The sequence below is a fragment of the Moschus berezovskii genome, chromosome 13 (assembly GCF_049115385.1).
Source record: "Moschus berezovskii isolate FMDL1 chromosome 13, NW_MosBer_1.0, whole genome shotgun sequence".
Classification (NCBI taxonomy): Eukaryota; Metazoa; Chordata; class Mammalia; order Artiodactyla; family Moschidae; genus Moschus; species Moschus berezovskii.
Window position 1 is genome coordinate 65,413,765 of NC_142472.1, and position 27,570 is coordinate 65,441,334.

General features: G+C 39.6%; 1 protein-coding gene across 3 annotated transcripts; it reads left to right on the forward strand.

Annotated features, from left to right (window-relative positions):
* Window positions 1–3,417: 3,417 nt before the first annotated feature.
* On the forward strand, window positions 3,418–25,920 carry CKAP2 (cytoskeleton associated protein 2). 3 transcript variants are annotated; one of them, XM_055426181.2, is made up of 9 exons: window positions 3,418–3,947; window positions 4,989–5,073; window positions 17,167–17,245; window positions 17,367–18,226; window positions 18,905–19,109; window positions 20,531–20,701; window positions 22,781–22,850; window positions 24,499–24,754; window positions 25,190–25,920. In XM_055426181.2, exons 1-9 carry the CDS (start codon window positions 3,878–3,880, stop codon window positions 25,443–25,445), a joined length of 2,052 nt encoding a protein of 683 aa, XP_055282156.2. In that variant the 5' UTR covers window positions 3,418–3,877; the 3' UTR covers window positions 25,446–25,920. The 3 variants fall into 3 exon arrangements, with proteins under 3 accessions (XP_055282156.2, XP_055282155.2, XP_088698856.1); XM_055426180.2 differs by lacking the exon at window positions 3,418–3,947 and adding an exon at window positions 4,428–4,661; XM_088842730.1 differs by lacking the exons at window positions 3,418–3,947; window positions 22,781–22,850; window positions 24,499–24,754; window positions 25,190–25,920 and adding an exon at window positions 4,428–4,661 and having other exon boundaries at window positions 20,531–20,710.
* Window positions 25,921–27,570: the final 1,650 nt, after the last annotated feature.

Below are 27,570 nucleotides of genomic sequence, written 5' to 3' on the forward strand. Positions count from 1 at the left end.
AACTGTGGTGTTGGAGAAGACTCTTGAGAGTCCCTTGGACTGCAAGGAGATCCAACCAGTCCATTCTAAAGGAGATCAGTCCTAGGTGTTCATTGGAAGGGCTGATGCTAAAGCTGAAGCTCCAATACTTTGGCCACCTCATGCGACGAGTTGACTCACTGGAAAAGACTGATGCTGGGAGGGATTGGGGGCGGAAGGAGAAGGGGACGACCGAGAATGAGATGGCTGGATGGCATCACCGACTCGATGGAGGTGAGTTTGAGTGAACTCCGGGAGTTGGTGGTGGACAGGGAGGCCTGGCATGCTGTGATTCATGGGGTCGCAAAGAGTCGGACACGACTGAGCAACTGAACTGAACTGAAAGTTATCAAAGAGTTACCAAAAAATGAAAACCAGAAAACACTTCAGGTCCAAACAGATTCACAGGTGAATTCTTTAAAACCTTGACAGAAAAAAATAATTCTTTTAACAGTTTACGTTTTCTGGAGCATAAAAAAGAAACGTTTTCAAATTCTGTTTGTGAAGCCAGAAAAACACTAATCCCAAAACTCAACAAAATACCACAGGAATCTACATTTAAAAAGTCACATTAGTATGAATGCAAAGTGAAGTTGCTCAGTTGTGTCCGACTCTTTGTGACCCCATGGACTGTAGCCCACCAGGCTCCTCAGTCCATGGAATTTTCCAGGCAAGAGTACTGGAGTGGGTTGTCATTTCCTTCTCCAGGGGATCTTCCCAACCCAGGGATCGAACCTGGGTCTCCTACATTGCAGGCAGACGCTTTACCGTCTGAGCCACCAGGGAAGTCCTATGAATGCAAAAGTATATATTAAAATATTATTAGCAAAAATAAGTAAAGAGAATAGTAAAAGAATGACAGCGCAATTCAAGTGCAATTTATCCAAGGAGTACAAATACAATTCAGTTAGGAAAACTATTCTCAAAATTTAACCCACTGAATATGTGCATATATATATATATGGCTGGGGCTTCCCATGTGGCGCTAGTGGTTAAGAACCCACCTCCCAATGCTGGAGACACAAGAGACTCGGGGTCGATCCCTGGTTCGGGAAGATCCACTGGAGTAGGAAGTGGCAACCCACTACAGTATTCTTGCCTGGAGAATCCCATGGATAGAGGAACCTGGTGGGCTGCAATCCCTGGGGCCCCAAAGAATCAGACACAACCAAGTGACTGAGCACACACAGCACATATATATGGCTGAGTCCCTTCACTGGTCACCTGAAACTATCACAAAATTGTTAACTATCTATACTTCAAAATAAAAAGTTTTAGATAGATCACAGGAGAAAATTAAATGATCACCAAAGAAATTGTAAAAGACATTTGATGCAATTCAACATTGAGAGTCTTGTCCAAAAATGCAGTTGAGCACAATTTCCTTCCTTCCTCTCTTTTGGGTTCTTGTATTTATTTAGGTATAATTCACATACAATAAAACTTAACCAGTTTTTAAATATGCAATTTGATGAGTTTTAACTACCAATACATATATATGTATGTGTGTGTGTGTAGCCATTATGTAGAGAATATTACCAACACACCAGAAAGTTTCCTTGGATCCCTTTGTATTTAAATCCCCCTACACATACTTCCTGGCATCTAAGAATCACTGATCTGCTTTTTATCACTGTTGTCTTGCCTTTTCTAGAATTTCATATAAATGAAATTATAAGGTCTGTAGTCCTTTGTGTCTGACTTCTTAAACATAATGTCATGTTTTTGAGATGCATCCATTGTCAGATAGAAAATACATATTGGTCTCTGCCCCAGGTACCTGGAATAGAACTGAAACCCTAGTAAATTCCATAGTGATAACATCAGTAGGAATACATCTTGTTCTAATGAGATGACTCCGGGTGGGCTCCTGGATGGCTCCTGAATGAGGGATGATCACCAGAAAGACTGATCCATGAATAGAAGCTTGAAAATTTCAGCCCTTCTACTTAGTTTCAAAACGTTTCCATCACTTCAAAGTAAAGTCCCTAACCTGTTGTCTGTCCTAACTTCCCTCTGACCCCAGTTCTTGGCAGCCCCCAATCTGGGTTATGTCTCTTTGAGACCCCTCAGACAGTAGCCCGCCAGGCTCCTTCTCCAGGCAAGAATACTGGAGTGGGTAGCCATTTCCTTCTTCAGGGGATCTGCCCAACCCAGGGATCAAACCCTGGTTTCCTGCATTGCAGGCAGATTCTTTACTGTCTGAGCCACCAGGGAAGCCCTATGTCTCTATGAATTTATCTGTTCTGGATATTTTATGTAAATGGAATCATACCATGTATGTGACCTTTTGTGGCTAGCTTCTTCATTTAGCATAATGCTTTGGAGGGTCGAGTCACTTTTTAACTGTTGTATTTTGTTAAACTGTTTTCTGTCACTTAATGGGAATCCCTGGTGACCCAACCTGTCTGGTGAAACTTTAGTAAATAATCAACAATACTCACAGTAATATCCAAACAGCAGTGATGTCTTAGGGCTAGTGATGGTGCTGTTTGACTGTTGGTTCTCCCAAAGATGGCCTTAAGTGTAGGCAAAGTTACACTAAAAATGGGATATTTCCTTGAGAAAAAACAAAATTACAGAATATCCCAAACTAACTTCCCAAACTAATTTAGCAAGATTCTAGCATAAAATGCCTGAAGGAAAAAAAAGCAGAGAAAGATGGGAAAAACTGACCACAGTTGACAGCCATCTGTGGAGGCTCTCTAACATGGGCAAGGAAGATTGGAATTGCATCTTACCTACTCTTTCTCCACCTTTAAAATCTGGCTGAAACATTCCAGCCAAACCTAGGTTCAGTGATCAAGCAAGGCAGAGAAAATGTATGATCACTGTACTCAAAACCAGAAAGGCACAGCCCAGAACTCTCCCTATCTCTCCACCCACTCATCATTTAGAAAACCATCTAGGTCTAAATTAGTTCATTTTATCTCATCCATCAGGTGTTTGCGAGTGTTTTATGAAGTTAATATTTTTGGATGAGGACTGAAGGATTATGGCAGCACACTTAAACGTACAAATACACAAAATGCCTTCACAGGATAAAACAAGGGTCTATCCTCATTTTAAACTTTTCCCTTCCTCTCCTCTTTTTTGCATCTGATAATTGTGTAGTACAGAGGAAAAAGTGAAAGGAAAGTATTAGTCGTTCAGTGGTGTCCAGTTCTCTGCCACCCCATGGGCTGTGGCCGGCCAGGCTCCTCTGTCCATGGGATTCTTTAGCCAAGAGTACTGGAGTGAGTTGCCATTTCCTTCTCCAGGGAATCTTCTCAGGGATGGAGCCTGCGTCTCTTGCATTGCAGGAAGAGCAGACCCTCACTTCAGTTCCTCTTTGCAGTCTGTGCCACCGTGGACATGTAAGTACTGAGCCTGGTAACTTCCCACTTCAGGGCGGTGATGCGGCAAAGAATATTTGTGAAAGGGAAATACACACGCTCTGAGTACAGCAGTGGGCGCTTATAACCCTCAGTAAACACACCAGACAACACTTTTCTCCTCTGCCTTCCTCAATGCAGTGCGAAAGTCTAAAGAAGAGCTCTATCTGCTACTGAGCAGAGACGTAGCAGGCCGACTCCTCTCACATGGCCAAGCCCAAGCCCAAGCACGCTGCTTAGGTTTGAAAGCCCAAGGACTCAGTCCAGAGCGGTCCTAACCGAAGTCAGGAGACGCAAGCCCCGCCTCTGCAACCGTAGCTCAGGCCCCGCCCCTCTGCGCCCATTGGCTCGTTCAATTCACGCCGCGCACCAATGGGCGGCCGCGCTGTCTAAGGCAGAGCCCCGCGCGCCCAGAGGCAGAGAACAGCGGCGGTGTCCGCCGGGAGTTGTCGCCGGAGTCGCGTACCTCGCTGCCCCGAGCTGCGATGAGCACCCCAGCCATCCCCCAGGACCTGCAGCTGAACCCGAGTCAGAGGGCCCAGTCCGCGTTCAGAGGTGAGGCCCGCGGTGGCGGCAGTGGCGCGAGCCGGACGGCGGGTCGTTTGCCTGAGGAACCGGGGCGGCCGCGGGGGCGGGATGGCTCGGGCAAGGCCGTCAGGGCCGCGGGGCCGCAGACCGGCTTCCCCTGCCCCCAGCCCCGGTACGGTTGTGTGAGAAGCCCGGCACGGCCGCGTTCTCGGCGTTTATGAACTGGACAATCGGAGTGGTGCCCGCTGTGTGGTGTTAGTGTACGGGTTGAGCGCCTTGCGTGCGGTCGTGACCCGCTGGCGGGGTCGACGCGCCTCAGGTGAGAGAATCCGTTTAGCCCGGGGCGGGGTAGGAGCGAGTGTGCGGGGCTCCGGGGCTGGCGGGGGCGGGGCTGTGGGGCCCGCGGGGGCGGGGCCGCGGGGGCGGGGCGGGGCCGCCTCCCCCCGGGGAGCTGACTGCGCCTGCGCAGGGCCCTCCCGCCTCCCGAGTCTGGAGTTCATTTCTGCAGCGGAGGGTGTGCGCATTTGTTTGATGCCTCAGGTTGAAGGCATGTTGCCTTCGAGTTAAGAGAAATCTAGAGTTGTCCACTCCGGTCTCCCGAGTCGGGAGTTCATTTCTGGAGCGAAGGGTGTGCGCATCTGATGCTTCAGATTGAACGCGTGTCGCCTTCGAGTTCAGAGAAATCTCGAGTTGTCCAGATCTTGGCCTATGGATGGGAAAACAAATTCTCACCCGCTGTTGGTAAATTAGAACTTGGAGTCAGGTGTCTCATCTCTACCATTTAGCTCTTGAAACTTGACTTTCAGGAACTGTATGTCGACAGTGATGCTCTCCAGACTTTTCACTTTCAGACAGTAGGGAATGTTATTCTTGTACTGAGTGGTTATGGGTACCAGTTATAGTAACAGTCATTTAAAAATATGATTATTTCTCAAAGGCAGTACTGAAATGGGAAATTTTCGGTTATAGACAAATGTGATCTCAAGTAGAATATTTTTCGAAGTTAAATCAGTATTTTATTTGGTGTTACTGGAGCTGATACTGACCTGTAGCTCTTTTGTTATTTAGAGCAAAGAAGACAGAAACTCAAGGAGCATCTGTTAAAAAGAAAAACTTCCTTTGCATGCAAACAGGAAAATCAGATGTTACTCAGGTGAGGTCAAATTTTTTTCAGTTCACATCTGTCAAATTAGAGCTGTCCAGTAAAGATGTAATGTGAGCCACATGTGTAATTTAAAATTTTCTAGTGGCCACATTTTTAAAGAGGAAATGAATTTTAATAACATTTTATTTAATCCAGTAGTTTAATTTGCATTTCTTTGTAATAGGTACTGTATTTATTGATATAGTTTGTCTTGATGAATGCTTCATACCCTTCTCCAGATGGAAACTTCTGCTTATATTTAGGAGATCGAGCTGGCAGAACTTGGTGATGGATTAGCTGTGGGATATAAAAGAAAAAATAGAGTCAGAGATGATCCTGAATGTCCAGGTTAAAGGAGGCGAAAGAGATATGACAGCTAAGTTCAATACCTGACCCTTATACTGTGTTTGATAGTGGAAAAGGAAATACACTATGAAGGACATTATTAGGTCAGTTTTCAACTGAACAATAAGGTGGTTAATCAAGGTAAACTTATGAATTTGATAACTATTCTGTGAGTATATAAAATTCCTGTTTTTAGGAAATAAACATCAAAGCATTTAGTGGTAGAGAGCCATCATGTATATAATTTAACTTGTAAGGTTTAGGTAAAAAGTTGTATATATTCTACACATAGACATGTTCAGAGAGAGTGCAAATGATATTGCAAATGGGATAAAATGTTAACAGTAGGCATCTGGGTAAAGAGTATATGCGTATTCTTTAAATTATTTATAATTTTGCACATTTATATAAGTTTGGCATTGTTCCCAAATAAAAATTTAAAAAAATTTTTTTTTACATTAATTAGTTTCTTTACTTTAGAATAAACATTTTCTTTCACAAATCCCAATTTTTTGGTTCAAGACAAAAAGATGATCCTAGACTTTTGATCTGAATAACCGGGTGGATGGTGATCCCATTTATTGAGATGGGAAGCCTGAGGGAGGAGTGGGAGAATCCAGAGCTCTGTTTGACCATGATAAGTTTGAGGTAGCAAGAAGACATCTAAGTGGAGATGCCAAACAGTGATATGTCTGAAGTTCATGGGTGAGAATTGGACTAGAGATAAAAACTTGGGAGTTGTCAGTGTGTAGATGGTATTTCAGAGAAGGCAATGGCGAGCCACTCCAGTACTCTTGTCTAGAAAATCCCATGGATGGAGGAGCCTGGTAGGCTGCAGTCCGTGGGGTCACTAAGGGTCGGACACAACTGAGCGACTTCACTTTCACTTTTCACTTTCACACATTGGAGAAGGAAATGGCAACCCACTCCAGTGTTCTTGCCTGGAGAATCCCGGGGACAGGGGACCCTAGTGGGCTTCTGTCTATGGGGTCACACAGAGTCGGACACGACTGAAGTGACGCAGCAGCAGCAGCAGCAGCAGATGGTATTTATTTAAAACCTTGAGATAGAATGAAATTAATAGAGGGAAAGCAGAGAAAGAACATTAATTCAAATGTGACTGTGTACTTATTTAAATAAGGAATCCAACTGGGTTATGGGGTTTAGAGTACTCTTATACACAATGAAGAAAAGAACATTCTAAACTCAACTATAGAGCTCTCAAACTCTGTTGACCCTAAAATATACATTTTGTTCACATTTTTATATCTCTGAAGTTGAAATCTGACTTAGAATCAAAGGCATGTCCAACTGACCCTTTTTTCCCCACTTTGTTCACAGAATACGAAATCACTTGCTAAGAGAGTCTCATGGCCTGTACTAACTAGCCTGTCTCTATAAAAAGTTTAGGTTTAATTCTTTTTTTTTTTTGTATTGAAGGATAATTGCTTTACAGAATTTTGCTGTTTTCTGTCAAACCTCAACTTGAATCAGCCATAGGTACACATATATCCCCTACCTTTTGAAACCTCCCTCCCATCTTCCTCTGTATCCCACCCCTCTAGGTTGATACAGAGCCCCTGTTTGAGTTTCCTGAGCCATACAGCAAATTCCCATTGCCTGTCTTTTACATATGCTAATGTAAGTTTCCATGTTATTCTTTCCATACATCTAACCCTCCCCTCTCCTCTCCCCATGTCCATAAGTCTATTCTCTATGTCTCCATTAGTGAAGTTGGTCAGTTGTGTCCTACTCTTTGTGACCCCGTGGACTGTAGCCTGGTAGGCTCCTCTGTCCATAGGCTTCTCCGGGCAAGCATACTGGAGTGGGTTGCCATTTCCTTCTCCAGGGGATCTTCCCAACCCAGGGATTGAACCCGGGTCTCCTGCATTGCAGATAGACGTTTTACCCTCTGAGCCACTAGGGAAGCCCCATCGCTGCCCTGTGAATAAATTCTTCAGTACCATTTTTCTAGATTCTGTATATGTGCATTGGAATACGATATTTATCTTTCTCTTTCTGACTCACTTCACTCTGTATAATAGGTTCCAGGTTCATCCACCTCATCAGAACTGACTCAAATGCGTTCCATTTTATGGCTGAGTAATATTCCATTGTGTATATGTACCACAACTTCTTCATCCATTCATCTGTCCATGGTCATCTAGGTTGCTTCCATGTTCTAGCTATTGTAAACAGTGCTGCAGTGAACAATGGGATACATGTGTCTTTTTCAATTTTGGTTTCCTCAGGGTGTATGCCTAGGAGTGAGATTGCTGGGTCATATGGTGGTTTTATTCCTAGTTTTTTAAGGAATCTCCATATTGTCTTCCATAGTGGCTGTATCAATTTACATTCACACCAACAGTGCAAGAGCATTCCCTTTTCTCCACACCCTCTCCAGCATTTATTGTTTGTAGACTTTTTGATGATGGCCATTCTGACTGGTGTGAGGCGATATCTCATTGTAGTTTTGATTTGCTTTTCTCTAATAGCGATGTTGAGCATCTTTTCATATGTTTGTTAGCCATCTGTATGTCTTTGGAGAAATGTCTGTTTAGGTCTTTTTCCCACTTTTTGATTGGGTTGTTTGTTTTTTTGGCATTGAGTTGTATGAGCTGCTTGAATATTTTGGAAATTAATCCTTTGCCAGTCGTTTCACTTGCTATTATTTTCTCCCATTCTGAGGGTTGTCTTTTCACCTTGCTAATAGTTTCCTTTGCTGTGCAAAAGCTTTTAAGTTTAATTCCACTTGTTTACTTTTGTTTTTATTTCCTTTACCCTAGGAGGTGGGTCATAGAGGATCTTGCTTTGATTTATGTCATCAAGTATTCTTTGTTTTCCTCTAAAAGTTTTATAGTTTCTGGTCTTACATTTAGATCTTTAATCCATTTTGAGTTTATCTTTGTGTATGGTGTTAGAAGTGTTCTAATTTCATTCTTTGACATGTAACTGTCCGGTTTCCCCAGCACCAGTTATTGAAGAGGCTGTCTTTCCCCACTGTGTATTCTTGCCTCCTTTGTCAGAAATAAGGTACCCATAGGTGCATGGGTTTATTTCTGGGCTTTCTATCTTGTTCCATTGGTCTATATTTCTGTTTTCGTGCCAGTCCCATACAGTCTTAATGACTGTAGCTTTGTAGTATAATCTGAAGTCAGGAAGGTTGATTCCTCCAGTTCCATTCTTCTTTCTCAAGACTGCTTCAGCTGTTCGGGGTCTTTTGTGTTTCCATATGAATTGTGAAATTTTTTGTTCTAGTTCTGTGAAAAATACCATTGATAATTTGATAGGAATCACATTGAATGTGTAGATTGCATTTGGTACTAAAGTCATTTTCACAATATTGATTCTTCCTGCCCAGGAACATAGAGTATCTGTTTCTCCATCTGTTTATGTCATCTTTCATTTCTTTCATTGGTGCCATAATTTCCTCTGTACAGTTCTTTTGTCTCCTTATGTAAGTTTATTCCTAGATATTTAATTCTTTTTGTTGCAGTGATGAATGGGATCAATTCCTTAATTTCTCTGTCTGATTTTTCATTGTTAGTATATAGAAATGCAAATGACTTCTGTGTATTTTATATCCTGCAACTTTGCTAAATTCACTGATTTTCTGATTCTATCCTTAGGGTTTTCTATATACAGTATCATGTCATCTGCAAACAGTGAGAGCTTTACTTCTTCTTTTCTGATCTGGATTCCTTTTATTTCTTTTTCTTCTCTGATTACTGTAGCTAGGACTTCCAGAACTATGTTAAATAATAGTGGTAAAAGTGGACACCCTTGTCTTGTTCCTGATCTAAGGGGGAATGCTTTCAGTTTTTCACCATTGAGAATAATGCTTACTGTAGGCTTATCATACATGGCCTTTACTATGTTGAGGTAGGTTCCTTCTATGCCCATATTTGAAGAGTTTTAATCATAAATGGGTGCTGAATTTTTCCAAAGGCTTTTTCTGCATCTATTCAGATTATCATATGGTTTTTATCTTTCAATTTGTTAATATGGTGTATCACATTGATTGATTTGCATATATTGAAGAATCCTTGCATCACTGGAATAAACCCAGCTTGATCATGGTGTATGAGCTTTTTGATGTGTTGCTGAATTCTGTTTGCTAAAATTTTGTTGAGGATTTGTGCATCTATGTTCATCAGTGATACTGGCCTGCAGTTTTCTTTTTCTGTGTTGTCTTTGTCTGGTCTTGGTATCAGGGTGATGGTGGCCTTGTAAAATGAGTTTGGAGGTGTTCCTTCCTCTGCAATTTTTTGAAAGAGTTTTAGAAGGATAGGCATTAGCTCTTCTCAAAATGTTTGATAGAATTCTCCTGTGAAGCCATCTGGTCCTGGGCTTTTTTTTTTTGGGAAGATTTTTTATCACAGCTTCAATTTCAGTGCTTGTAATTGGGTTGTTCATCATTTCTGTTTCTTCCTGGTTCAGTCCTGGAAGATTGAACTTTTCTAAGAATCTGTCCGTTTCTTCCAGGTTATCCATTTTACTGCCATATTGTTGTTCATAATAGTCTCTTATAAGCCTTTGTATTTCTGCATTGTCTGTTGTAACCTCTCCCTTTTCATTTCTAATTGTGTTGATTTGATTCTTTTTTTTTCTTGATGAGTCTGGCTAAAGGTTTGTCAATTTTATCTTTTCAAAGAACCAACTTTTAGTTTTATTAATCTTTACTATTGTTTCTTTCATTTCTTTTTCATTTATTTCTGCTTGGATCTTTATGTTTCTTTCCTTCTACTAATTTTTGGGGTTTTTTGTTCTTATTTTTCCAGTTGTTTTAGGTGTAAAGTTAGGTTGTCTAGTCAATGTTTTTCTTGTTTCTTGAGATAGGATTGTATTGCTATAAACTTCCCTCTTAGAACTGCAGCAAAAGCTGCTCCCATCGGTTTGACTTGTCATTTGTTTCTAGAAATTTTTTAATTTCCATTTTGATTTCTTCAGGAACCTGTTGGTTATTTAGAAACGTGTTGTTTAATCTTCATGTGTTTGTGTTTCTTACGGTCTTTTTCTTGTAACTGATATCTAATCTCATAGCATTGTGGTTGGAGAAGATGCTTGATACAACTTCATTTTCTTAAATTTACCGAGGTTTGATTTTTGACCCAAGATGTGGTCTATCCTGGAGAATGTTCCATGTGCACTTCTATTCTTCTGCATTTGGATGGAATGTCCTGAAGATATTAATGAGATCCATCTCATCTAGTGTATCATTTAAGACTTCTGTTTCCTTATTAATTTTGTTTTGATGATCTGTCCATTGGTGTGAATGGGGTGTTAAAGTCTCCTACTATTATTGTGTTACTGTCCATTTCTCCTTTTGTATCTGTTAGTGTTTGTCTTATGTACTGAGGTGCTCCTATGTTGGGTGCATGCTGCTGCTGCTGCTAAGTCACTTCAGTCGTATCCGACTCTGTGTGACCCCATAGACGGAAGCCCACCAGGCTCTCCCATCCCTGGGATTCTCCAGGCAAGAACACTGGAGTGGGTTGCCATTTTCTTCTCCAGTGTGTGAAAGTGAAAAGTGAAAGTGAAGTCGCTCAGTCATGTCCGACCCTTAGCGACCCCACGGACTGCAGCCTACCAGAATCCTCCATCCATGGGATTTTCCAGGCAAGAGTACTGGAGTGGCTTGCCATTGCCTTCTCCGCATAGATATTTACAATTGTTATGTCTTTCTTTTGGATCGATCCCTTGATCATTATGTAGTGTCTTTCCTTATCTATTGTAATCTTCTTTAAGGTCTGTTTTGTCAGATTTGAGGATTGCTACCCCAGCTTTCTTTTGCTTCCCATTTGCATGGAATATATTTTCCCATCCTCTCACTTTCAGTCTATATGTGTCTTTAGGTCTGAAGTGGGTTTCTTGTAGACAGCATTTGTATGGGTCTTGTTTTTTTATCCATTCAGCCAGTCTGTTAGTTCAGTTCAGTTCAGTCACTCAGTCGTGTCTGACTCTTTGCAACCCCATGAATCACAGCACGCCAGGCCTCCCTGTCCATCACCAACTCCCGGAGTTCACTCAAACTCATGTCCATCGAGTCGGTGATGCCTGTTATTTAGCCAGCATTTAATCCATTTACATTTAAAGTAATTATTGATATATATGTCCCTATTGCCATTTTCTTCATTGTTTGGGGTTGATTTTGTAGATCTTTTTCTTTCTCTTGTATTTCTTGACTATATAAGCCCCTTTATCATTTATTGTAAAGCTGGATTGGTGGTACTGAATTCTGTTAACTTTTGCTTGTGTGAGAAACTTTATTTCTCCATCAATTTTGAATGAGATCCTTGCCAGGTACAGTAATCTTGGTTGTAGATTTTTTTTTTCCCTTTCGGTACTTTAAATATATCCTGCCATTCCCTTCTGGCCTGCAGAGTTTCTGCTGAAAGATCAGCTGTTAAGCGTATGGTGTTTCCCTCGTATGTTACTTGTTGCTTCTCCCTTGCTGCTTTTAATATTCTTTCTTTGTGTTTAGTCTTTGTTAGTTTAATTAGTGTGTGTCTTGTCATGTTCTTCCTTGGGTTTATCCTGTATGGGACTCTTTATGCCTCTTGGACTTGATTGACTATTTCTTTTTCCACATTGGGGAAATTTTCAACTATAATCTATTCAAAAATTTTATCATACCCTTTCTTTTTCTCTTCTTCTGGGACCTGTATAATTTGAATGTTGGTGCATTTGATATTGTCCCAGAGGTCTCTGAGACTGTAAATTCTTTTCAGAAGTTATTTCCACCATTTTATCTTCTAGCTCACTGATTTGTTCTTCTGCTTCAGATATTCTGCTATTGTTCCTTCTAGAGTATTTTTAATTTCTTTAATTGTGTTGTTTGTCTCTGTATGTCTAATTCTTGCATTTTCTCCATTTTGTTTTTTGATTATCTTTACTATCATTATTCTGAATTCTTTTTCAGGTAGCTTGCCTATTTCATCTTATTTGGACTTCTGTGTTTCTAGTTTGTTCTTTTATTTGTGTAGTATTTCTCTGCCTTTTCATTATTTTTTTAACTTATTGTGTTTGAGGTCTCCTTTTCCCAGGCTTCAAGGTTGAATTCTTCCTTTTGGTTTCTGCCCTTGAACTTCCTTGGTGGCTCAGACAGTAAAGTGTCTGCCTATAGTGTGGGAGACCTGGGTTCGATCCCTGGGTCAGGAAGATCCTCTGGAGAAGGAAATGGCAATCTACTCCAGTAGTCTTGTCTGGAAAATCCCATGGACGGAGGAGCGTAGTAGGCTACAGTCCATAGGGTTGCAAAGAGTCAGACACAACTGAGCGACTTCACTTCACTTCAAGGTTGGTCCAGTGCTTTGTGTAAGCTTCTTATAGGGTGAGATTTGTGCTGAGTCTTTGTTTGTTTTTCCTCTGATGGGCAAGGCTGAGTGAGGTGGTAATCCTGTCTGCTGATGATTGGGTTTGTATTTTTGTTTTGTTTGTGTTTAGATGAGGCCTCTTGCACAGTGTGCTACTGGTGGTTGGGTTATGTCAGGAATTGTATTCAAGTGGTTTCCTTTGTGTGAGTTCTCACTATTTGATACTCCCTAGGTTAGTTCTCTGGTAGTCTTGGGGTCAGTGCTCCTACTCCAAAGGCTCAAGGCTTGATCTCTAGTCAGGATCGAGGATTCTACAAGTGGTTTGTTACGGCATTAAGTGAGATTAAAACAAATATCCAAAAACGAGGGACCAGTGATGAACTCCAGACAAATGGCAGTTACAAAATCAGTCAAATAATAATTAAAATAATGGAATATACATATACACCCATGAGCAAAGTCAAAGTAGTCCAACAAAAGTAAAGTACAATAGATTGACCCAGCGAACAAAGGAAATCAAAAATTATATTTATCAGTTAAGAACAAAACTAACTAAAGCACAAACTGGAAAACTAAAGCAGGGTGTCAAATAGGTAATAAAGCAATGAAAACAAAACTAACAAATATATTGAAAGGAAAGAAAAGAAAGGATATGCAAAATTAAATAGAGGTATATGAGGAAGATTTATATTTATTAAAGATTAATTGCAAGAGGAAAGAACAGTAGGAAAGGCAAACAAAGGAATAAATGTAGAAAAAATATAATAGGTTTAAAAATTTTTTAAGTTACAATTATAAAAAGAAAAGGAAAACTCAACAGAATTGCAAAAGCCCAATGCAAAGGTAGAAGTTTATAACAATAATAAAAATAAAAAGTGTGACTGAATATATACATATACACCCATAAGCAAAATCAAAACAGTCAAACAAAAATAAAGTGCAATAGATGGACCCTGCAAACAAAGGAAACCAAAAATTATATCTACCAGAGCAAAACTAAATCACAAACTGGAAAACAAAACTAAAGCAAGGTGCCAACTGGGGAATAAAGCAATGAAAATAAAACTAACAAATATGTTGAGAGGAAAAGAAAGAATAAATATGCAAAGTTAAACAGAGGTAGATAAAGAAGATTTATATACATTAACGATGAATTGAAAAGAAAAAAGAAACAGTAGGAAAAGCTTCTCTGGTGGCTCAGAGGTTAAAATGTCTGCCTGCAATGTGGGAGACCTGGGTTCAATCCCTGGGTCGGGAAGATCCCTTGCAGAAGGAAATGGCAACCCATTCCAGTATTCTTGACTGGAGAATCACATGGACAGAGGAGCCTGGTGGGCTACAGTCCACGGGGTTGCAAAGAGTCAGACACAACTGAGCGACTTCACTTTTACTTTCAGGAAAAGCAAACAAAGGAATAAATGTAGAAAAATATAATAGATTTTAAAAAATTAAAATTATACAAAAGAAAAAAAGTGGAAGAAAAAAAAAAGAAAACTCCACAGAAATGCAAAAGCCCAATGTAAAGGCAGAGGTTTATAACAATAATAAAAAGTGTGACTGAATATACACATATACACCCATAAGCAAAATCAAAACAGTCCAACAAAAATACAGCACAACAGATTGACCCGGCAGACAAAGGAAACCAAAAATTATCTCTACCAGAACAAAACTATCTAAAAAACAAACTGGAAAACAAAACTAAAGCAACGTGACAATTGGGGAATAAAGCAATGAAAATAAAACTAACAAATATGTTGAGAGGAAAAGAAAGAAAGAATAGATATACAAGGCTAAACAGAGGTAGATAAAGAAGATTTATATACATTAAAGATTAACTGCAAGGAAAAAAGAACAGTAGGAAAAGCCAACAAAAGAATAAATGTAGGAAAAATAATAACAGGTTTAAAAAAGTTTTTAAAAAGAAAAAAAAAAAGAAACTCCCCAGAACTGCAAAAACTCAACGTAGAGTCAGAAGTTTATAACAACAGTAAAAAATGTGACTGAGAAGAAAAAAGAAAAAGCTCAAAAGCTTAATTAGATTTCATTGTCCTAATAAAATTGACAACTACAACACTGGGTGAAAAAACAAAAAAAAATACAAAAGAATCTACAGAACAAGTCAAAACATAAGAGTAATAAATGCTTTTCTTGAGTCACTGCTGTCAGTCGTTTCCCTCACTGGGAGTCACAGTCCACCTCACCTCCCTAGGATACCCTTCAGCACTGTGCTGATCCCTGGACCTGCTGTGAGGGCAGCCCAGATTCTAATCTGGTCCTACTCCTCTGTGTTCTTGCCTCCAGTGTCCACAGCTATCAGAACTAGTACGTTTTCTCTTGTGGGAGCTCTCAATGACCTTTTATATATTCCATAGAGAGCGTCTACATAGTTGATCCTGTGGATTTAATCTGTAGCTGTACAGCTAGTGGGAAGGTTTTGGGTCTTCTTCCTTAGTCACACTGCTCCTGGGTTTCCATTGTGGTTTTATTTCCACCTCTGCATGTGGGTTGTCCACTGGGGTTTACTCCTGAGGCTGCCCTGGAGGACTTGGGTTTGCCCCTGTGAGGGCCAGGTGTGGAGGTGGTGCAGCTACTTGGGTCGCACGGGTTCTGGCAGCACCAGGTACTCGGGAGTTGGCGGTCAGGGCAGCAGGAAATATCGTGCTCTAGAAGGGTATGGCAACCGGCACTGGCCAATACACTCCAGTATTTTTGCCTGAAGAACCCCTTCCTGACAGAGAAGCCTGGCAGGCCATCTACAGGGTTGCAGAGTTGGACACTACCAAAGCAACCCTGTGCACAAAGACGCAAGGCTTTTTTTGCCTGTGGCAGCTCTGCCCCAGTAAGAGTTGAGCTTGACTTGGCGGTGCCAAGTGTGCAGGGTCACGGACTGTCTCTGTCGCAGGAGTCATGGCCCCATCACAGTCGTTTTTCAAGCCTCTTGTAGCTGGCAATGAGACGGCTTCTTTGACCAGTCTTTCTCTGTAGCTCCTCTCGTTCAGGCACTTAGAGGGCTCCCTTGCCTGTTGTTCGGTGCATCAGGCACATAGAGGGGGCCCCCTGGTTGGGGTCCTACTCTATAGACTGGTGCGTCAGGCACTCAAAGGGGCACCCTGGGTGGGATCCTACTCTGTACTTTGGTGCATCAGTCACTTAAAGGAGCACTCTGGGTGGGGTCCTACTCTATAGTTGAGTGCATCAGGCGTTTGATGGGCCAGCCTCTCTATTGTTCAGTGGCCAAAGCTGGAGCGTGGTGGGAGAGAGGCTATGGTGATGGCTCTACCCCCTACACGTGACTCAGCAGAATTGCCTTGCTTCCATGGCTGCCTGGCTTTCCTTCACAGCCATTTCCCACCACAGTCTCCTCCCTCACATCCCCTCAACCCATCTCTCTGCAGTCTACAGCAGCCCTCACCCTGGGATTGCTCCACAATCCCTAAACAGCTCCCAGCCGCTGCGCCTTCCAAGGGATCTACATCACTGTCTGGAGTATGGCTTCACAAGGACTGTCTGATCCTCATTCCATTCAGGCCGCCACAGAGCAGCTGTTTCACTCTCAGCCTAAATGTTTCTCCTCTGACTCAGACAGTTGCCCCAGTGTGGGGATCAGACCCCTCTTGCGTCTTGCAGTTTTCCCACCCGCCTAGGGTAGGTCCAGTCCTACTAACACTCCTGTTTTTCCCTCTAGTTCCTTCGTCCTACTGAGTTTTGTGTGGGTCTATATAGTCTTTGTTTGGGTGAACTCCAGGAGTTGGTGATATACAGGGAGGCCTTACGACTAAGCGACTGAACTGAAATGAAGTGATGTATTTTACGCTGGTCAGGTACTCCTGTCCACGCTCAACTGGTGTTCTGCATGCACTTCTGTGTCTGAAGGTGTATTCCTGATGTATCCGTGGAGAGAGGGAGAGACTCCTTGTCCACCTACTCATCCGCCATCTTGTTCCTAGGTTTAATTCTTAAAGAACCTTTTGCTTGGGATGTATAGTCTAAATGCATTGTCATCTAGAAACTAAAATCCACATTAATTAATAAGTTAATTGTGTGTTTGAAAATTTTTGGATTTCTTTTGGGAGAGCTGTTTTAAAAAAATTTTTTTTCAAGGTAAGTCTGGTACCAGGTACTTAAAACTAACCAAAGAAAGTGTTGCTTAATAAAGATTTTTGAAGACTTGTTTGAACAACTAGAGAATGGTTTAGAATGAGATTATGGGGGTAGGGTTTAAGATCTTATAAGAAAATATCTTTACTTTTCCTAGCCATGTTGTTTATACTTTAAATCACCCTACAATAAAGAAAAGTTTTCTTTAGAACAAGTCAGTCTCAGCTCACTTCTTGCCTCAATTTAGAACTACCAAGTCAGAGAGTGGTTACATCCTCCTATGCCTCTCCCCAGAAAGGAAACAGTATCTAAAAGCATGTGGATTTTCTTTTTTTTTAAGTGATGGAGATCAGAGAGTCAGGACATCTGAAGGCCAGATCCAAGAAGGGAAAAAAGTTTTGAAAATAAAGACAAAAATGGTAAGATATGGAGTAGCTCTCCATCACTTTTCCCTCATCCCTAAATAAGGTTTTTTCCCCTAAACTCTTTCTGAAAGAAAAGAATTATAAAATACTGATTTGTCTTAAATAACTCTTTTAGGCTGATAAAGAGAATGTCGGTAGATCTACTGGGATCAAAAATAATTTAACAGTGGAAGAAAACTGTATTCCTTTAAAACCTTCTAATGAATTAACCAATTCAACTATAGCCACAGATCCACCTAATTCTGAGGATAATAATCAAACTCTGCCATTGTTACCAGTTAAAGATGTCCCCCAAAGTCAACATAGAACATTAAGCCAAACATTTCACCTTAAAAACAACAGTAAAAAAAATCCAGTGATTACAGAAAAACCAAAGCACGATGCTAACGTGCCCAAGAAACCTGTGCTTGGAGCCTATCGTGGCCAAATTGTTCAGTCTAAGATTAATTCCTTTAGAAAACCACTGCAAGTCAAAGATGAGAGTTCTGCAACAACCAAGAAACTTCCAGCAACTGTCTCTAAAGCCACAAAACCTCAGCCTGGAGACATCAGCAGCATAACAGTGAAAAGAGATAGAGCCTCACATATGACAGCTGCCACTAAATTTGCGAGCACTACATCTCAGATCCGACATCTTGTGCGACCTCCTATTAGAAGTCAGCACAGTAAAACCCAGGACGCCATGAAACAGGGCAGCAGCATTATGTCTGCCAATGTTACAGTTCGGAAAGGGCCTCGAGAGAAAGAGTTAAATACAGTTTTGTCTGGCATCAAGATGAGTTCTTCACAGGACATAAAAGGAAATAAGACACTATCAAAAAGCGTGACAGCTGGAATGGTAGCCAGGCCTGCTTCATCTTCTAATACTAAACTGATAGAAAAGTCAAAAAGCACTGACCAGCGCAGACACACTATGGTGAAAGCAGCTGTTGACAGTAGATGGACTCAGCCCAAAGAAACTGCGGAGGAGAGAAAGTAAGTAGATGTAATTTTATTAGCTCAATTTTCAGTAGAGTACCATTTGTGAATTTGGCTTATCATTTCCTTGATATTAGAGTATTTGAGTTTTTTGTACATGGATTTTCCTCATTTGCAGATCAGTCTAAGCCTATTTATATTGTGGAACAATATATACTAAGTTACTATGCTTGAGTATGTTTGATTGGGCTTCCCTGGTGGCTCAGTGGTAAAGACTCCACCTGCAATGCAGAAGACACAGGTTTGATCCCTGGGTCGGGAAGAAACCCTACAGAAGGAAATGGCAACCCACTCCAGTATTCTTGCCGGGATAATCTCATGGAGAGAGGAGCCCAGTAGGCTACAGTCCATGGGGCCGCAAAAGAGTCGGATATGACTTAGTGACTAAAACCAAACCAAAACATGTTTAATTAGGTTGTTTTATATAATCAAAGTTAAAATGGTTAATGAAATTGGGAAATGTTTTTGTAACCTCTCCATTTAAAAATGCATTCTTGGGGTCTTTGCGCATATAGTTAACATTGATATGTTCCCTGTTTATCTTCAGACAGGTGAACTATATATATGCCACTAGTGTAGAATTAAAGCCTGGAAGTGTTGTTCAACTTTCACTGTGTTTGACAGAATTCTGTCATCAGTGTCACAGTAATGTTTATATGCTGCTTCTAACCGTAGAGCTCGTCTGAGTGAGTGGAAAGCTGGCAAAGGAAGAATTCTGAAACGGCCTCCGAGCTCAGCAGTTGCCCGGCCTGAGCCCGAAACACACAATGAACAACCTGTTGGATCCTTCTGGACTACCATGGCAGAAGAAGATGAGCAACGACTGTTTACTGAAAAAGTAAACAAGACATTTTCTGAATGCCTGAAGCTGATTAATGAGGTAGAGTCTTTAGCTTATATTTGTTTATATTTTTATAGCTTATGACTTAATAGCTTACAAATTAAGTTTATAGCTTACAAATTACCTTCATTAGTGTTATCTCATTAAATTATATCATCAGTCTTTTTTGACCAATTAATGTGTCAGCGGTGTTATGGAGACTTAATTGTGAGATTGTTTCTCTTTAGTGTTTAATGGGCTACATTCTAATTGAGTTCCTATAAATGTATCAAAGGGATACTTTGATTTTTTTCCATTGAGTTTATAAATATTGTATTTCTCTAAGATACTAATATAGAGTGGGCTGGGGGTGGGTATTTGCTCTGATACTTCTGTTTTTTTACATTCAATCAACGTATTTACAGATTATTTTTTCTACTCATTCTATAATTTACCAAAGACTACCAACACAAATTATTATCACAGATTAAATTTAACTAAAATATTTGCAAACCAAATCCCATTAATCTAAACCAACATGGTCTTGAACTGTAGAATTTAATGATTTGGACCAGAATCCTATGAGGTATGATAATCAACTTCAGAGTGTGTGTGTGTGTATTTCTCCTGACTTCTCCTTAATCTTGCTTTGGTCACTCACTAGTGTCTAAACACAGCAAGATTGATGAATATACAGAGTGTGGTTTCAAATCTTTCTCTACTCTTTATGAATATCTTTAAACTTTTTGTAGTAGTTCTGACAGCCAGTGAAAATTACGGTCAGGGAAACTGATTCTATTCCTATCTACTGGGGTTTTTTATTGATACTGTGGAATTTTCTGCCCTACTACTTACCTAAATATAGCTGTTAATTACATAAGCCATTACAGATTGATTTTTTTAATCTTCCTATCAAAACCTGACAAAGATAATCAGAAAAAAAAAACTAGTGAGCTGTTTCCATAAGCATTTGGTAGGTTAAAAAATTATAAATAGAGTAATAACAAATAGGGACTCCCCTGGTGGTCCAGTGGCTAGGACTCTGCGCTCCCAATGGCAGGGAACCTGAGTTCAATCTCTGGTCGGGGAACTGGATCCCACTTGCTGCAGCGAGAAGACCCTGCAAGCCACAACTGAGACCAGGCACAGGTGGAAAGAAGTATATATGTATACACACGTCAACAAATAGAATTCCATAACATACGAGAGGGCAAACATACAGATTGAGTCGCGTGTTAGTCATTTTTTTACTAATTTTTTTCTCAACTAGTGTTTCTTTTTTCTGACTCTTGACTGATCTACTTCTTGCTAACCATTCAGAATAAGTTTGGAGTAAGGAAAACAATGGTGACTATTTTATGAATAATTTTCTACCAACCTTTTTTCCTCTTTATCACTGATCCTGATTATAGTAGGCTTACTTAATTGTTCATAGTTTGTAGACTAAACAGCATCACTCACTTTATTTCTTGCTGTTTTAGGGGTGTCCAAAAGAAGAAGTATTAGTTACACTAAACGACCTGATTAAAAATATTCCAGATGCCAAAAAGCTTGTTAAATATTGGATATGCCTTGTGCATATTGAATCACTCACAAGTCCTATTGAAAATATTATTGCAATCTATGAGAAGGCCATTCTGGCAGGAGCTCAGGTGAGATGATAACTTACGGGTCATTATTATTTCAGTGTAAATAATTCAGAATTATTTTGGAACACATCACCATATAACTTGATACAATGTTGCTTATTTATGTGGCAGTAATGAATCATCACCAACTCGATGGACATGAGTTTGAGGGAACTCCGGGAGTTGGTGAAGGACAGGGAGGCCTGGCATGCTGTGATTCATGGGGTTGCAAAGAGTCGGACACGACTGAGCGACTGAACTGAACTGAACTGAATGAATGTTTAAAGACCACAGAATTACATATTATAGAGGCTGTTTCTCACCCTTCTAAAACTTGCTCATGTACTAGGGATAGTCAGACCTTAGAAAATGGATACAGGCTGAAATATGCATTTCCTAAAATGTGATGTGAGAAATAGTTTACCACAACATGTCATTTTGGACATCCTCTAGTGGAGAAATCTACTGAAAGACTGAATTTTCAGTATTAAAAAGTATTTATTTAATAGAAAGCAAATGGAATTAAATTAACTTTTAAAATGTTAGCAAACTCTCTCACCAGAGAACTCTCACTTTACAAGTCTATCTTTATGGACTCACATTTATATGCCATATGTTTGGTCCAGTCATATATAGAAAAGGGCAATAAACTAATTTCTCTGACATTAGCACCATACTGGTTTAATATCATATCTGTTACCTCTTCCCATTGTGCTGCTACAAAAAAGCCCTGGGGTATAGAATAAGTCATATCTTGAGCTTTTATTTGGGTTTTTTTTTTGTTTTTATGGGCAGATATTCCTAAATATATTTCGTTCTGGCCAAGTTTCTCAGAAATGCATTCTTGGAAATAATTTACAAAGTGAGTTTTAAAAAACTTTTCTTTTTCAGCCTTTCCTTAAGAAAGGTCTATATCCTTTAGTATCAGCAAAGCCAGCAAATACTATTTGATCTTTCACCTGAATTAAAATATCATCTATTCAGCAGCTTTCTCTCTAAATGTGTAAGACATTTTGCTGAAGGATAATTGTATTCTACCGAACTTTACCTAGAAGAGAATGTTAGGTCCCTACTACATTGAGCCAGAAGGGACGTTACTTAATGGTGCTTATGACAGTATAGCTAGGGTGCAAAACTAGAGCCAGGCATTCATAGAGAAAGCAGTAAAGAGAGAGATGGGAGACCAGAGCAGAAGTTGGGGAACAGGGATCAAAATTGGACAAGAAAACTGAACACCTGATGGATGAGTCCTTCAGGACTTAGTTCAAGAATTGAGAATGTGACCCTGAGCTTCCCTTTTGTATCATACTTTGAATATACTCCATTAGCAGGCATTGTGGTTCAAGGGAATATAGTAAGTACTTACACTGTATGACATTTAATGAATAGTTACTGAACTGCTGAATTTTTGAATGAATGAAATGTTAGATTAATCAACTTTGAACTCTTCAAAGATGCATTTAATAGCATGTGAAACAAAAATATAACCATCGGCTGGAATGTAGGAGAAAAGGAATAAAGTAATAAAAATTTAGAATAAACAATATAATCAGCTCTTTGATAGATATTAACATTCTTAATTTGCTACTTGTTCATTCATTTTGTTCCTGTCAAGCAAGCAGTAATAGTTACCATAGGCTTAAGAAAAATTAACAGGGAAATTTTTTAAACTGATAAAATTCTATCCCTTAACCCTGGTGGCTCAGAGGGTAAAGCATCTGCCTGCAGTGTGGGAGACCTGGGTTCAATCCCTGGGTTGGGAAGATCCCCTAGAGAAATAAATGGCAACCCACTCCAGTATTCTTGCCTAGAGAATCCCATGGACAGAGAAGCCTGGTGGGCTACAGTCCATGGGGTTGCAAAGAGTTGGACACGACTGAGTGACTTCACTTTTCTTTAAGTTCATTTTTATTTGGAAAAGACAGTCATGTTTTTCAACTTGAGTAGCAAGAATTCTGAGAAAAATGGTCTAAGAACCATTGCTTTCTTTTAAAATATGTAATTTAATCACTGGTTTTAATATTTTCAACTTGGATAATCTAGTTAATGTCTGAGAATATAAAACTTATATGGGTCTGCTTTCCTCATTAAAAAAAAATTAAGCCCATCGAAGAGATGCGACATACAATTGTTGACATTCTGACAATGAAGAGTCAAGAAAAACTTAAATTTGGTAAGTTAGTTTCTTTTGTTTCCTTCAGGTAAATTGTGATTTAATTTTAAATTTCTTTGCTGAATTATTTTTATCTTTAAAAATTTTTTTAAATATTTAAGTTGGTTCTTTCCTCATACTTCTGTTGACGTACCTCTGAAATTCATTGACTCTACATAGTATAAATAATTCTTAACTAGGAGATCTGGTTCAAAATCGTTATCATGTATCCGTGAAAGTTACCTTACCTCTCTAAGCCTTTTCCTGTCTTGGTCGGGAAGGTCTCCTGGAGAAGGGAATGGCAACCCACTCCAGTATTCTTGCCTGGAGAATCCCATGGACAGGAGCCTGGCACGTTACAGTCCATGGGGTTGCAAAGAGTTGGACATGACTAATGCTTTCACTTTTTTGACTAGATGATCTCTATAAAGATTTTTTAGTTCAACAGAGAATATTTATATTTATGGTTGCTGTTAATAAGTACCAGTGAGACATACAGGAGATATATATGATCTGATCTTAAAGGCTGTATTTAATGAAGGAGCTTAAGACGGAATGGGCTTCCCTGGTGGCTCGGATGGTAAAGAATCTGCCTGCCGTGCAGAGAGCTGGGTTTGATCCCTGGGTCAGGAAGATCCCCTGGAGAAGGAAATGGCAACCCACTCCAGTATTCTTGTCTGGAGAATCCCATGGACAGAGGAGTCTGACAGGCTATAGTCCATGGGGTCGCAAAGAATCGGACACAACTGAGCAACTGATACACACACACGTAAGAGGGAGTGATCAGGGTGACAGAAGGAAAAACTAAGAAAGACTAGTGTATCATAAACCAAAGGCAGAGGAAGGTCTAAGAACAGCCCAACCCACTGAAATGGAGGGAGGGAGGTCAAAAGATACAAACTACCAGTTATAAATAAGTCCTGGGGATGCAAAGTACAGTGTGGTATCTGAAGTAATAACACTGTATTGCATATTTGAAAGTTGTTGAGAGAGTAAACCTTAGAGGTCCTCATCACAGGAAAAAAAGATTTGTAACTCTGTATGGGGACAGATATTATCATTTCACAATGCATTGTGGTCGTCATTTCTCGATATATACAAATATCAAATCATTATGTTGTACACTTGAAACAAATATGTCAATTGCAATTTTAAAAAATTTATATATTCTAAGCACGCTGGCCCTTTAATGTTGTCTTAGTAGATCATTTTTAAGCTTCATACAAAGATTGTCTTCCTTCTCTCTAGTACTTATTTTTCAAGAGCCCATGTAAATGGCATTTGTGAAGCCTTCCTTTGCCATCTCCCTGTCCCTCAAGCAAACTCAGTTATTTCTTTGTATGAGTTCTCGTGACCCTTTGCTTTTTTAACCTCATGTATAGCATTTTCCAGATAATTATTTTAAAGCATGTCTCTTCCATAGAATGTGAACTTCTTAAAGGGTGGGGATGATTTCCTTTTGGTATTCATTTCTGTAATCCCTGACACATAGGAGATATTAGATATTTGTTAAATAATTGTTAGCAGAATCTGCTTAGAAAAAGTAAATGGTTAAGAGATGGCAATGTGGTTCTTTGATTTTGCAGATTCGACTAACTGTAAATAACCTTGTCTTCTGAATTTGTTCTTTATATTCAAACAAGAGCTTCATCTATAAATCTCTCTGTAGGAGAAAATATTGAGGAGACTTGTGCAACCAAAGAAGAAATCCAGGAAGCCCACGCTGACGATACAGGTGTTGATCTAGAATCAGAAAAACTGGAAATGGAAAATAAGCATCCTAGAAATGTGGTGTTTCAAGATTGTGAAAAAGAGCAAGATGACAAAGTAAAAGACCCAACCAGTGATGTTAAAACTCCAAGTACAAACACTAGGGCGGGTTGCTTAATTAAATATAATGTGTCTACTACACCATACTTGCAAAGGTAAACTTTTAAAATGTCATGTGCTCTTGTTTTTATGTTTACGGATGGTGCGTTGAAATCTTTAAGCTCCCGATTAGAACTATTTGTTAATAGAAAGGTTTCAAACAAAATGTGACTGGAACATTTCGCCTGTACTTGCTTTGCTTTTTCCTAAATATTACCATTTTAAAAAAGAAAAACTTTAATTTCTGTGTATTACTAATAACAGTGGGTTTGGAATTGAGCAGTTAGCCAGTTCTATAGGTATTCAAGTATCTAGTGTGTACAAGTTGTAATAAACAACAAATGGAGAAATGAAAAAAATTCCTGACTTCAGGGAGCTGGCAGGCCCTCTTTCTGTAGGACAAGCAGTCACATGGTTGTCACATGGATAAATATCTAGTATAAAAGTATAAAGTGAAAGTGGGAATAATTTTGTGGGTCTTTCTTTTCTAGTGTAAAAAAGAAGATGCAGTTTGATGAAACAAATTCAGCATATAAAGAGCTAAAGTTTCTAACACCAGTTAGACGTTCTCGACGTCTTCAAGAGAAGACTTCTAAATTGCCAGATATGTTGAAAGACCATTATCCTTGTGTGTCTTCATTGGAACAGTTAACAGAGTTGGGACGTGAAACTGATGCTTTCGTGTGCCGCCCCAACACAGCCCTGTGCGGAATGTTCTCGGAACCTGACCCGACAGAAGAGGAGTGAAGTTCTAATAAGGAATGGGGTTATAGTGTATTCCAAGAGTGGTTGGTTGGTTGGTTGTGGTTTTGTTTGTCCTTTAGGTCAGGAGTTGCCAAGTACCCAAGTATTCATGGCAGAAAGTTAATCCTACTTTGTTGATCTCAACAGACCGAGTTTTTCCCTGAGATAGGTGATTTGTTAAGACCGAGTTAGCTTACTTCGTCACCCATTTCTGTGGTCTCCTGTGTCCCTGGTTGTTCACTGCCGGTCTCCATCAGTGGTCTCTTGACCACTGGTCTGCATCTGACCAGTGGTCTTCATCTGTGGTCTCTTGACCTCTTTCTTTTTTATTATAGCCAGGGTCATAAGAAGGATAGTTAACTACTCCATTTCTAAGAGAAAATGATTTGTGGTAAGAAAGAAAACATGCCAAAGCTGATGGGTCTTTGGAACTTTAAATCTGAGTTCCTTTCTTAAGTTCCTTTTCTAACTTGACTATGTAAAATGCTAAAAAGTTTGTAACCCCATCGCTTCGTTTGATAACAGTTTATATAGACTATTAAAATGGAATTTGAGAAGGAATATATACTATTTCATAAGTGTCATTCTAGTTTAAGTAGTATTTCTAAAATAATAACTTAAAACTGATTTCTTCCTTCTGATGTTAATATAAAAACTTCACTGTTAAATCATGTCTCCTAAAACATGATAATCATACACAGTAGTAGGACTCCTCTCACACATTAAGTACCACCAGTAAAACTGTTTTGTAAGTCTCCACACTAACACTTAAGTGGCTTGTATCCTTTATCAACTCTACAGTTTCAAGTAAGGATTTGGTCATTGTAAAATATTATAGATAGTTTTAAAACTGCATAATATGAATATAGTTAAAAATCACATTACTCATTTATGTTCATGAATTCCGTTTATATAATTGTGCCAATCTTTGTTCTATTTATTGTCTCATGTTCTAGAGAGTAGGATTTTTATTCCTTTTAAACTATGTATCTAATATGTATACAATAAAGTAAAATATCTATATAACGATATTGGAATATTTCTTTCAACAAATATAAAATGCAATTTAAGCACAGTGAGTAAGTTTGAACCCTTGCTTTGAAATACATTACAGTCAGACTGGACTTTAGGTTTTTCAACACTTATTAAAAAAAGTGTGTGTTTAATGGTGTGTTTCCTTTTGAAAAATTAATGATTCTATCAAAACTTTTACCTTATTCTTTTCTCATACTTTATATAAATGGTGCAAAACATGCCATTTTGAAAGAAATTTTCAAAATGTAGCTGCCCTGTACTCTCACCTTTATACAATCCATACCATATGGTTCATTAGGCCATGTAACTTATGTTATACTATCTCAGTGAAAGAGAGCTAAACTTCTCTGTTTCATCAGGTTTCGTAGAGTTGGGTTTTTTCCTTCAACTGAGGGGAACTCTTATCTAAATAGTCATAGTTCTAACACTTCAGATGTGTCTGACTTTGCGACCCCATGAATTGCAGCACGCCAGGCCTCCCTGTCCATCACCAACTCCCAAAGTTTACCCAAATTCATGTCCATCGAGTCGGTGATGCCATCCAGCCATCTCATCCTCTGTCGTCCCCTTCTTCCCCCAATCCCTCCCAGCATCAGAGTCTTTTCCAGTGAGTCAACTCGTTGCATGAGGTGGCCAAAGTATTGGAGTTTCAGCTTTAGCATCAGTCCTTCCAATGACAACCCAGGACTGATCTCCTCTAGGATGGACTGGCTGGCTATCCTGGCAGTCCAAGGGACTCTCAAGAATCTTCTCCACCACAATTCAAAAGCATCAATTCTTCGGCGATCAGCTTTCTTCATAGTCCAACTCTCACATCCATACATGACCACGGGAAAAACCATAGCCTTGACTAGACAGACCTTTGTTGGCAAAGTAATGTCTCTGCTTTTTAATATGCTGTCTAGGTTGGTCATAACTTTCCTTCCAAGGAGTAAGCATCTTTTAATTTCATGGCTGCAATCGCCATCTGCAATGATTTTGGAGCCCAGAAAAATAAAGTCAGCCACTGTTTCCCCATCCATTTCCCATGAAGTGATGGGACCAGATGCCATGAGCTTAGTTTTCTGAATGTTGAGCTTGAAGCCAACTTTTT

Bases quoted from the DNA above. Each gene is read 5' to 3' on its own strand.
- CKAP2 (XM_055426180.2), top strand. From the start codon at position 4,562: ATGCTTCAGATTGAACGCGTGTCGCCTTCGAGTTCAGAGAAATCTCGA. The intron at 17,246-17,366 runs GTAAGATATGGA...TAACTCTTTTAG, and splicing joins TGAAAATAAAGACAAAAATG to GCTGATAAAGAGAATGTCGG. The intron at 19,110-20,530 runs GTAGAGTCTTTA...TTGCTGTTTTAG, and splicing joins GCCTGAAGCTGATTAATGAG to GGGTGTCCAAAAGAAGAAGT.